We start from the raw sequence: 11981 nt of genomic DNA, 5'->3' as shown, positions 1-11981 counted from the left end.
TTCATAGATGCAGATAAGCAATTTTTCTAAAGCATAGAATTCTGATAATAAATATTTACTAAGTATCTATTACTTGCCAAGCTGGGAATATAAAAACCATTTCCTGTTTGCAAGTAAATCACAGTCTAATGAAAGAGGATATGCAAACACCTGTGAACAAACAGATCACATACAGAAGAATTGGAGACAAATACATTAGGAAGACCCTAGTATTAACGAGAATCAAGGAAAGCTTGTTGTAGGAGGGGGGATTTTTACCTGGGATTTGAAGGAAACCAGTGAAGCCAGGAGTTGGAGACGAAGAGGTGGAGAATTTCAGGTATGAAAGAGAGTTAGTCAAGAGTTCTGAGTCTAATCCAGCCATTCTGGAGAGCAATCTGGAATTATGCCCAAAAAGTTATCAAATTGTTCATATCCTTTGATCCAGCAGTGTTTCTATTGGGCTTATATCCCAAAGAAATACTAAAGAAGGGAAAGGGACCTGTATGTGCCAAAATGTTTGTAGCAGCCCTGTTTGTAGTGGCTAGAAACTGGAAATTGAATGGATGCCCATCAATTGGAGAATGGCTGGGTAAATTGTGGTATATGAATGTTATGGAATATTATTGCTCTGTAAGAAATGACCAGCGGGATGAATACAGAGAGGACTGGCGAGACTTACATGAACTGATGCTAAGTGAAATGAGCAGAACCAGGAGATCATTATATACCTCAATAACGATACTATTTGAGGATATATTCTGATGAAAGTGGATCTCTTCGATAAAGAGATCTAACTCAGTTTCAATTGATCAATGATGGAAAGAAGCAGCTACACCCAAAGAAAGAACACTGGGAAATGAATGTGAACTATTTGCATCTTTGTTTTTCTTCCCGAGTTGTTTTTTACCTTCTGAATCCAATTATCTCTGTGCAACAAGAGAACTGCTCGGGTTCTGCAAACATACATTGTATCTAGGATATACTGCAACATATCTAACATATATAGGACTGCTTGCCATCTAGGGGAGGGGGTGGAGGGAGGGAGGGGAAAAATTGGAACAGAAGTGAGTGCAAGGGATAATGTTGTAAAAAAAAAAAAAATCACCCTGGCATGGATTCTGTCAATATAAAGTTATTATAAAATAAAATAAAATAAAATATTAATTAAAAAAAAAAAAAGAGTTCTGAGTCTAGACAGGGAGTGTCTGATATGGGAAACAGTAAGGAGGCACTTTTCCTGGGGATGCAGGGAAGGGAAGTGATTTGTCCAAGATGACTTAGCCAGTGTGTGTCAGAGACAGGGGCAAATACAAATGTTGCTGCTCCCAAGACTGCACTACTCTACCAGAGATTTGATTTTAGCATGAAAATTATTCCAATCACATGGTTTTATTTGGGGTTTCCCTTTCGTGTTGTTTGTTCCTATTTGTTTGCTAATGCTGTGATCGTTTCTTATGCATTTAAAAATTGTTTTATTGGTTAATAACATTTTGAAGATGGTCTTTCTGTGATCGTCCTCTCCGAATCTGAACAAGATTGTAATGAATTGTGTGTTTTTAAAAGCAAACAATTCTACATGGTAGTTCATGTATGGGATGGGCGATAGACTCCTTTTCCAAATTAATCAGAGACATCTTCAGGTACAAAGAGAAAGTATTTATTTAGTCCCTTCAGGGAGAGGCCCAAGCACACCTGGAAGCCATCCCAGCTCCCGCCATGTGCTCCTGAACCTGAGCAGCAGCAAGTAGAACACCCAGTTAAATAGGAAAAGACCCAAGCCTTTTCATTGGATAGACAAAAAGAAAGTAACCATCCTTGACCAATGTTGTCTGCTTCCTGTGGGTTATGTCACTTCCTGTAGGGTGACTTCTTGAGACCTTTAGAGACCACGTGACTCCCTGCAACCCAGGGTTCAAGACTGGGAATAGGGATCGTGTGACTTAGGCCTAGTCTCAAAACTGAGGAATCTTCATCCAATCAGTCCCATTCATTCACATTGACAAAGGATCTCCCCACCCCAGCCCCATGAAGAAGATAGTACTAAAATTTACATCCAATTTACATCCAAGGAAAATGAGACCCAGAGATGCAAAGTCCCATAGCAACTAAGCAAAGGAGCTTGGAATAAAACCTTGCCTTTTAGTTTCCCTGGCTTCCTTCCAATGTCAAAGTCCCACCCTCTGTAAAAATCCTTTTTCAGTCCTCTTTTATCTCAGTATCTTCCCCCAATTTATTCTATTTATAGCTTGTTACATGTTGTCTCCTCATCTAAATGTAAATTCCTCGAAAGCAGGGACAACTGGGGTTTTTGCTTTTCAGGTTTTATTGCTTTTTCTTTGTATCCTCAATGCTGAACATATTTCCTGGCACACATAAGATACTTAATAAGTGCTAGTAGACTAAATGCTAGTTGGCTATCTTTCAGCAGAATGATGGGATAGCAAAAAAATATTCCCATTCAATATCCCCAAATAAGCTGCTAGTCTAAAAATATGACGGAAACAGGAGAGAAAGGAAACTCACAAAAATTAAAATGTCACACATATCACATATTTATTACATAGTCTATGGATATAAATTTATGATTCCATAAAAAGCATTAATCACAGAACAGAATCTCCAGATTCCAAGCAGGAATCCCTGAATAAACTAGTAACTTAAATATTTGTCATGATAAAGTATACATAATCAACTTCAGTCCCATTACTACTGTAAAGTTGGGAATCAGGCACATTTTAGAAAATAGATTTCATCATAAAGGAGGGAAAAGGACCCACATGTGCAAAAATAGCAGTTCTTTTTGTGGTAGCAAAGAATTAGAAAAGGATTGGATACCCATCAATTGGGAAATGGCTGAACAAGTTGTAATACACTAAAGTAATGGAATATTATTGTTCTTTAAAAAAAAAATGATGAACAATGATTATAGAAAGGCCTGGGAAGATTTACATGAACTGATGCTGAGCAAAACAAGCAGAACCAGGAATACATTGTACATATAACATCAAGAATGTGCGATGATCAACTATGCAAGACTTGGTTCTTCTCAGGGGTTCAGTGGTCCAAAGCAATCCCAGTAGACTTTGGACAGAAAATTCCATCTGTATCCAGAAAAAGAACTAAGGAGACCTGATATAAATTAATACATGCTATGCTCACTTCTTTTTCTTTCTTTTTTATCTCTCCCATGATTTTTCCCTTTTACTCTGATTTTTCTCTTCCAACATGATTCATAAAACAATGTGTATTAAAAATAAATAAACTTGCTACAATTTTTTTAAAAAGAAAAAAAAAAGCCAGAAGATAGATTTCACTATTTCCTGTGGTGGTTTTTATTGATTACAGAATGTAGGCTTAGGTATATGATCTCAAAACAGAATTTGTTCTAAGGAAAAAATTTTTTTAAATCAGTATAAGTTTGATTGAAGATCTAGTGTTTCTAGTCATGATTTTTCTTGTCTCATTTGATCTTATTTCCCTCAAATCTATCCACAAGTTGGATACTGATTAAGAACCATGTGATACAGTAACAGCCACATTGTAAGAAAACTAACTATGAATAACTTAGCTATTCTCAACAATACAACGATCCAAGACAACTCAGAAGGACTTATGATGAAAGATGCAGTCCATACCTCTTGGATTTAGCTCTTTTCAACAATAAAATGGTTCAAGGAAACTCCAATAGACTTGTGATGGAAAGTGCCATCTTCATCCAGAAAGATACAGATCGAATCATGCTTTTTAAAATTTCTTTACTTTTCTTGTTTTTGGTGCAGAAGGGGATCTGTTTGTTTTGACAACATGACTAATATAGAAATGTTTTACATGACTTCACATATATAATCTATATCCAATTGCTTACCTCCTCAATGAGGATGGAAGGAGAAGGGGAGAGAGAGAATTTGGAATTCATAAATTTTAAAATGAATGTTAAAATTTGTTTTTACATATAATTGGGGAAATAAAAACATTAAATAAATGATATTTTTAAATTATACATTGAACATATACTTCCTATATCAGATTTATTATTCATTCAGGGAGGGGGGAAGTAAGGAAAAGAGGAAGAAAATTTGGTGCTCACAATTTTTTAAAAATGAGTGTTAAAAATTGTTTTTACATGTAATTGGGGAAAAATAAATTTTTTTTTAAAAAAAATCTTTTCACTAACAAAAAAAGAATCATCTGATTAGAATGTTAGTAGCCTACATGTATTTTGAGATTTTAAAATATTTTACATATATATCTGGACATCAGTTCATCACTACAATCAGCTGAGGCATGTGGCACAAGTACTATTATCCTAATCATACAAATAAATTTAGTGCTATAAAGTGTAGTGGAGAGACAATAAGAGACTTGGATTTAGCTCTTTTCAACAATAAAGTGGTTCAAGGTAATTCCAATAGACATGTGATGGAAAGAGCCATCTTTATCCAAAAAGAAAACTATGAGACTGAATGAAGATCAAAGCAAAACATTTTCACCTTTTGTTATTATTGTTGTTTGCTTGGGTTTTTTACTTCTTTAATGTGTTTTTTCCCCTTTTGGTCTGGTGTGTGTGTGTGTGTGTGTGTGTGTGTGTGTGTGTGTGTGTGTGTGTATGTGTGTGTGCAGCAGGAACAATATGGAAATATGTTTAGAAGAATTGCATATGTTTAACCTATATCAGATTACTTGCCGTCTTTTAGTGAGAAAAAAATTTTGGAACACAAAGTTTTGCAAAGGTGAATGTTGAAAACTATCTTTGCATTTATTTGGAAAAATAAAATATTATTTAAAAAAAAGAATAGAAGACCTAGGATTCTCATGCTGATTCCAACATTCACTAGTGTAGTAGTATGATAGGCAAACCATTCTGCTTTTGAGATCATTTTCTCATTTGTAAAATGTGGGTAATAGTATTTGCCTCAAGGGTTGTTTAAAAAAAATAAATGGACACAACTAGAAGAAATATAATTAATAAAAACAAATTATAATTTCGATCCCAAGTCCAGTGTTCTTTCTACCACACTGCATGTTTTTTGTTTTTTTCAGATTAGAATAAAATTGGAAATGTGGTATTTACCTTTACATCACTTCAACATTTCCTCCCCTCTCAACTGTAAATGTAACTTTGAATATTTGTTTTCTTCCCTTCCAATAATTCCTCTTAACCACTAAAGTCTCTTCCTTCTATTTCCTCCAATTTCAATACCTGTCTCCCATCTTTTCTTTTCTCTTCTCAAGTTCTTTTTCTCCTGATTCTTTCTCTTCCTCATAAGCTTCTCAATCCTTTCCCTTTCCTAGCTCCTCTCCTCCTTTCTGCTCCCAGTCCCTTTCCTAACTCTCTTTGGTTTAGCCTTCTCATTACCTCTGCTCCATTCCTGAAACCATTATTGAACTCCTTTTTTTTCTGCTTCTCATACATTTCACTTTGTCTCAAACCCTGTAGGTGCTTATTAAATGGTTATTGAACTGAATTTAGTTGCATTGCATTATGTGTCAGATAATGTGCTAAATGTTTTACAAATATTGTTTATCTTCACAACAACCTTGAGAGCTAGGTGCTATTTTTATCCCCATTTTACAGATGAGGAATCTGAGACAAACAGAAGAAAGTTAAATGACTAGCACAGGTGATACAGTCAGTATCTGAGGTTGAATTTGAACTCAGGTCTTGACTCCAAATCCAGTACTCTATCCATTGTACCCCCTAATTGCCTTTAATACATCTTTATTAAATAAATTCAATAACTGCTTTTTGATAATTTATCTGTTTTCAATAGGCATAGTTTGTTTTTGTGATTTATGAATATTTTAACAGTGTTTTGAATTAGAATTTCTTGAGACTCAAATATTGGAGAAGCATTGGATTTGTTAATATCAGTTGTATGAGTATGTATGTAAGAAAATGTGTTTCAAGGAAAAGATCATATAAATTATAAAGTATGATAATCAATTATTGATAGCAATATTAACTGATTTATAAGGCTAGTGTTATCTTGTGTCAGCTCTTCAGAAAGTAATGTCAACAAATTCTTCACATTTCATGGTGCTTGAGATTCCTGTGAATTACAGAAATTAGGAATGAATAACAACATAGATCCTTATTTTAGTCACTTCTACATTTCTAATAAAGATAATTGGGGTTCAAACATCTTCCCTTACCCCTCCTACTTCTTAATTCAAAATATTCCTCCTGGGACATGAAATGAAAGTATATGAGAGAGATGGTAAATTTTGAGGTACAAGCATAAACCATTTTGCTTTCTCCTGGCTTTTTATAGATTCACTATGATATATTGACTAAATCATTCAGACTTTTCTATATTTGAATTTTCCTGATTTCCCTACTAAAGTAGAAATAATACTGTCCCAGTTGCTGGGAGAGGGCATTTGGATCTGAGTTGAGTGAGAACTTTCTCACAAGATTCTATTTTTCCAAAGGGGCTGGTCAAATAGCATGGGTAACTAATTAGCAATTAGAGTTCAGAGGAAAAAAAGCTTATATACCATAATTTTGGCTCTAAGCCATGTTAGAAACACTGAGGCTGCTAAAAACAGAGTGTTTTTCAAACAGTAGCTTAGCCACAAGAGCTGTTAAAAAAAAGTAAAATAGAAACTTGGTTACTTAGGTTCAAAGAACAGTTTAAAGGTCAAGTGTTCCTTCTGTGGGCCCAGCAAGTCTCAACATATTAATGTTGGTGATTTTAGAAAATGTTTATGTTATTAATTTTCATTAGCTAGTCAAGGGTCCAGGTATAGGGTCCAGAATGTTCATTATGTAGAGGACCTATCAGTGGGATGAATTAGTGTTGGCTTTCTCTGCTCTTGCTGTTAAACTTCCAGTGTTTTTTGTTTTGTTTTGTTTTTAGTAAATTGATTCAATTTTTAAAAATATTAAGCAACTATTCTAGATAGTTAAAAAGCAGCCTGGCAAAGTGGAAAGAGAATGGATATTAAAACCATGAAGCCCAGTTAAAGTTCTGTGTGACCCTTAGCTTCTCACTGTTCTGGGGAACTCTTTAAGACTATAAATTGCCGATTTTTATTAGAAGAAGTAGTCTCTCACTTCAATCCAATCCCACTGGGTTCTCACTACTATTCAGGGAATATTTTGTACATCTCTCAGAAAGTACAGAATTTTCCCCAATGTATGTTCTAAATCTCCAATACTATTCTTAGCTTACCTAACTCTTGGTTACAGAGACTCACCTCTTATGTTATGAAAAATATTAAGACTATCTAGCTTAAATTTTCTAATCTTAATTTTACTTTACATGTCATAGTCTCTCCATAGCACTGACATTTCTCTCAATTTTTAGATCAGGCAAAATATGCCTCTTCTCTTTTCCAAACCTAACCCTTCAATCTATGTCGTAGATTTCATCTTTTCTTATTCTGGGACCTAAAGCTATCTATTATACTTCTCACTTCACTCCAGTATCCTCAGTTTCTCTCCATTGGTTATTTTTTTTTCTCTCTACTAGCAAACAAGCTCAATTCTCTTCTTTCTTAACTAAACTACCTTTTTCATTTCATTGAAACTACTCTCTTCAACATTACTGATGACCTCATAGAAAAATAAAATCGTCTTTTCTCAGTCTTCATCCTCCTTAATCTCTTTCCAGTATTTGCTATTTTCTACTAGTCTCTCTTTCCTGAAATTCTCTTTTCCTTTGGTCTCTGTGACACTTCACTTCCTTACTCCTCCATGACACCTCCCATCTCTCTGGTTCTTCTTATCCTTCATAGTTTTATTACGTCTGTTTTTTGTTTTGTTTTGTTTTTTACTTCTATCTCCTGGCTTCTAGTCCAATGCTCTGGGCATGACATTTTATTTCCTACTTCTCTTTCTCTAGTACTGGCTACTATCACTTCCACTGATCTGAAAGATATTCACTTCCCTTATAAGCACAATCTTTACTTATATAATATGAGTGGGATAGGACAAAACTGAAGCTGTTACATAGTAAAGATATTTTCCTAATTAATGAATCCCATAGAATGACTTACTATGAAGTAGTCTATCCTTGTTGCATCAAAAAGGACTTCCAGTTTGGTGGTGTTAAGGGAAGTTTTATTTGAAAATGATTCCAAAACCTAAGGAAAAATTTAAAATAAGACAAACTTTTTAAAAAAATTATTGTTCTATACCATTATATTGCTAAGATGTGCTTATTAAACTGACTTTCTTTTTCTTTTCTTTTCTTTTCTTTTTCCTTTTTTTTTTTTACCAACTGACTTTCAATTACATATAAGATACAGCAATATTCTGAGACTATAACTTCCCATACTTTGTGCAACAGAGAGTCATGCAACACCGAGTGATTATTGTGATTTTTTCTTTTATCATGATTGATATAAGAAACAAATATACCTGATGTTAAGTAAACCTGATAAATCGTTAAGAACTCAGTGTCACCAAATGAAATATTCTAGATAGACTCCTATTGAATTTATTTTTAGATGGCTACTTGATTGGGAAACAGAAAAGAGATATTGCCCTTAATTTATCTCCCATCTCCCTCATCTTGCACAGAGTGCTAGCTGAAAACAAAATTCATGAGCAGGCTAAGTAGATCTTCATCAATCCCAGCCTCCTGGTTCTTCATCTTTTCTTCAAGATCTTTCCACAAACCCCACAGATAGTATTCTCTCCCCTAGTATGTCCAGTATTTATATACTCTTTATTCCTTTTCCAATATCAAAACCTGTTTCCTAAGAAAACAAAACCAAATGTTGCTTTCAGGAAAAAAAACACATCAAACCCATAAAAATGAATGGTAGATAATTTAAAACATGCCCTATAGAATAGACCTTGAATATTGTTTTGGATCAAAAGAAACTAAAGAATTAATCTCTTAGTCAAGGGGATTCTGATAATGGAGATCTGTTTAATTTTTTTAATCTCACCCTCCAAAGGTAATCCAGTCTGAAATCCAAGTTATGTCAAGACTCTGAGGCTAAAATTTCTCTATAAAACAATTTATGGCCCATGGCTTTGTTGCTATCTTCCTTTGGGTCAGCCCACCACAGCACTCTGCTTCTTGGTGTCCTGCCCCTTCCCCAGTGCCATGTGGTTTCTCCCCTACCTCCAATAGCTTCTCAACTCCATTTCTCCTCCTTACAGCTAACTAACTCTTTTATTTTTTTTTATCATAGCTTTTTATTTACAAGTTATATGCATGGGTAATTTTACAGCATTGACAATTGCCAAACCTTTTGTTCCAATTTTTCCCCTCCTTCCCTCCAACCCCTCCCCCAGATGGCAGGTTGACTAATACATAATTAACTCTTTTAGGGTGCTAAGTCCCTTTCAGGATTTAGCTTGCCAGCTAAGGGCATGCCCTAACCTCATAGGGTACTCCCTTTCTACTGATTAATTGTAAGTTCCACTGAGAAACTTGTCTTTCATATGCTTTCTCACTCTATTTCTTATTTGCCATTTTGTTTATAACCTATTTCCCTAAATAAATCTACCTTTTTCCAAAGAGAATGGCCTTTGTGAATTCTTCACATGACTGAACCCTAACTTTTGGTGCCTACGATCATTTAGTGACAAACCCCACATCACAGATCATATCACTATTAATGAGTCAATAAAATTTTATCAAAAGACAAAGTTTAGCCAACAAATGATTGACAAGGGATTGTGGATGACATTAGAGCCTTTCTAATATTGTAAGACCAAAATACATAGACAGTTAATCGCCATGGCTTTATATAAGGCTGGACCTGAAAGTGTATCTCTAAATTCTCTTAGAGAAGATGATTTTCATACTTACAGATGATGATAAATGTCAGGATCACGCTGGAGTCGCGTTTGGAATCCTATATATAAGTCATCCCAAAGCAATCCATGCTTTACCACATGCCTGATAACACTAACCCGGCTCCTTATCTGGAACAGAAAACAGAAAAATACTGTAGGTGATAATAGTTGGATAATGGGCAACAGAAAAATATTGTAGATGCTAAAAATTGGGTACAAGCTACCACAACAGCAATAACCTTAAAGTAATAGCCAGTGATGGCAGTGGAAAGCACATGAATAGCAAGACATATACAGATATGCATCTAGATATAAGGAGCAATCTGCTCTCTTCCTTCTACTATCTCCTTAACAAAGTATGAAATTCCCTTTGAAAAGGTGAGATTTGCAACAAATGCTATGTTCACTTCTTTTTTCTGTTTTTTTTAATCTGTCCCACGTTTTCCCCTTTTGTTCTGATTTTTCTCTCCCAACATGATTCATAAAACTATGTGTATTAAAAATAAATTCACTAGGAAAAAATAAAGGTTCTCCCTTCCAAGATGAATTAGAATTTTATATAGACAACAAAAATCAATTCTGAGTCATGTCTACCGAGAAGTTTCATAATTAAGATAGAAAATATTCATTTGAATCTGAAATATGGGGTGTGTCACTATAAAGAAATGAAAGTGGCTTTCTAACATGATTTATACTTGATTTTGTATCCATTTCTAAATAAATGTCAAACATTTCAAAAAAAAAAAAAGGAAGGAAAGAAAAGGTGTGATTTGGTCTTTTTCCAAATACCTGTGTTGAGTGGCATTTTAATTTGGCAATGGTGGTGAAGTTCACATCTACAAATTTACTAAAGAAATAAAGATCATCATTGTACATGGCAACAAGAAGACTATATGATGATCAATTATGATGGATGTGGCTCTCTTCAACAGTGAACTGATTCGGACCAGTTCCAATTGTTCAGTGATAAAGAGAGCTATCTACATCCAGAGAGAGGACTGTGGGAAGTGAATGTGGACCACAACATAGCATTTTCACTCTTTCTGTTGTTGTTTGCTTGCATTTTTGTTTTCTTTCTCAGGTTTTTTTTTTCTTTCTAGATCAGATTTTTCTTGTGCAGCAAGATAACTATATGGATATGTATACATATATTGAATTTAACATATATTTTAACATGTACTGGAATACCTGCCATCTAGGTGGGGGGAAGGAGGGGAAATTTGGAACAAAAGGTTTTGCAAGGGTCAGTGTTGAAAAATTACCCATGCATATGTTTTGTAAATAAAAAGCTATTTAAAAAAAACATCAAGGAGAAAAAAAAAAGAAATGAAGATCATGAAGTTAACAGCATTTTCATGGTGTACTTCACAGAGCTGAGCTAAATCTTGGGTTCAACTTTTTTTTTTTTTAGCTTTTTATTTTCAAAGTATATGCATAGATAGTTTTAATTATTCACCTTTGCAAAATCTTGTGTTCCAAATTTTTCTTCCTCCTTTTCCCCATCCTCTCCCTTACACAGCAAATAATCCAATATATGTAAAATATGTGCAATTCTTCTATACATATTTCTACATTTATCTTACTGCACAATAAAAATCAGATCAAAAAGGAAAGAAAATGAGAGAAAACAAAAAAACAAGCAAACAACAACAAAAAGGTGAAAATATTATGTTGTAATCTACACTCAGTTCCCATAGTCCTCTCTCTGGGTACAGATGGCTCTTTCCATCTCAAGTCTATTAGAATTGGCCTGAATCATCTCATTGTTGAAAAGAGCCATGTCCATCAGAATTGATCATCACATAATCTTGCTGTGTACAATGTTCTCTTGGTTCTACTCATTTCTCTTAGCATCAGTTCATGTAAGTCTCTCCAGGCCTTTCAGAAATCATTCTGCTGATCATTTCTTATAGAACAATAATATTTCATAACATTCATGTCTTAGGCATCCATTGATGAGCATCCACTCAATTTCCAATTCCTCGCCACTACAAAAAGAGCTGCCACAAACATTTTTGCACATTTTGCATTTTCTCTTTGTTATGATCTCTTTAGAATACAGGCCCAATTGAGACACTGCTGGATCAAAAAGTATGCACGATTTGAGAGACCTTTGGTCACAGTTCCAGATTGCTCTCCAGAATGGTTGGATCAGTTCACAACTCCACCAACAATGTATTAGTGTCCCAGTTTTCTCCCATCCCCTCCAATATTTATCATTATCCTTTCCTGTCATTTT

The 11981-nt window shown here is 34.5% G+C and overlaps 1 protein-coding gene across 2 annotated transcripts in view; it reads right to left on the bottom strand.

The window, feature by feature from the left end:
• Nucleotides 1-4713: 4713 nt before the first annotated feature.
• LOC127544097 (cytidine monophosphate-N-acetylneuraminic acid hydroxylase) overlaps nt 4714-11981 on the bottom strand; it is a 91562-nt gene continuing 84294 nt past the window's right edge. For both annotated transcript variants that reach the window (XM_051970593.1, XM_051970594.1), the window contains exons 14-16: nt 9756-9871; nt 7984-8070; nt 4714-6032 (exon numbers count right to left, since the gene is read on the bottom strand). In XM_051970593.1, coding sequence (XP_051826553.1) covers nt 7995-8070; nt 9756-9871 — 192 coding nt within the window. In that variant the 3' untranslated portion in view covers nt 4714-6032; nt 7984-7994. The remainder of the gene's footprint in view (nt 6033-7983; nt 8071-9755; nt 9872-11981) is intronic.

The sequence above is a fragment of the Antechinus flavipes genome, chromosome 1 (assembly GCF_016432865.1).
Source record: "Antechinus flavipes isolate AdamAnt ecotype Samford, QLD, Australia chromosome 1, AdamAnt_v2, whole genome shotgun sequence".
Lineage (NCBI taxonomy): Eukaryota > Metazoa > Chordata > Mammalia > Dasyuromorphia > Dasyuridae > Antechinus > Antechinus flavipes.
Note: the sequence above shows the minus strand (reverse complement) of the source record. Positions and strands in the feature narration are given on the sequence as shown.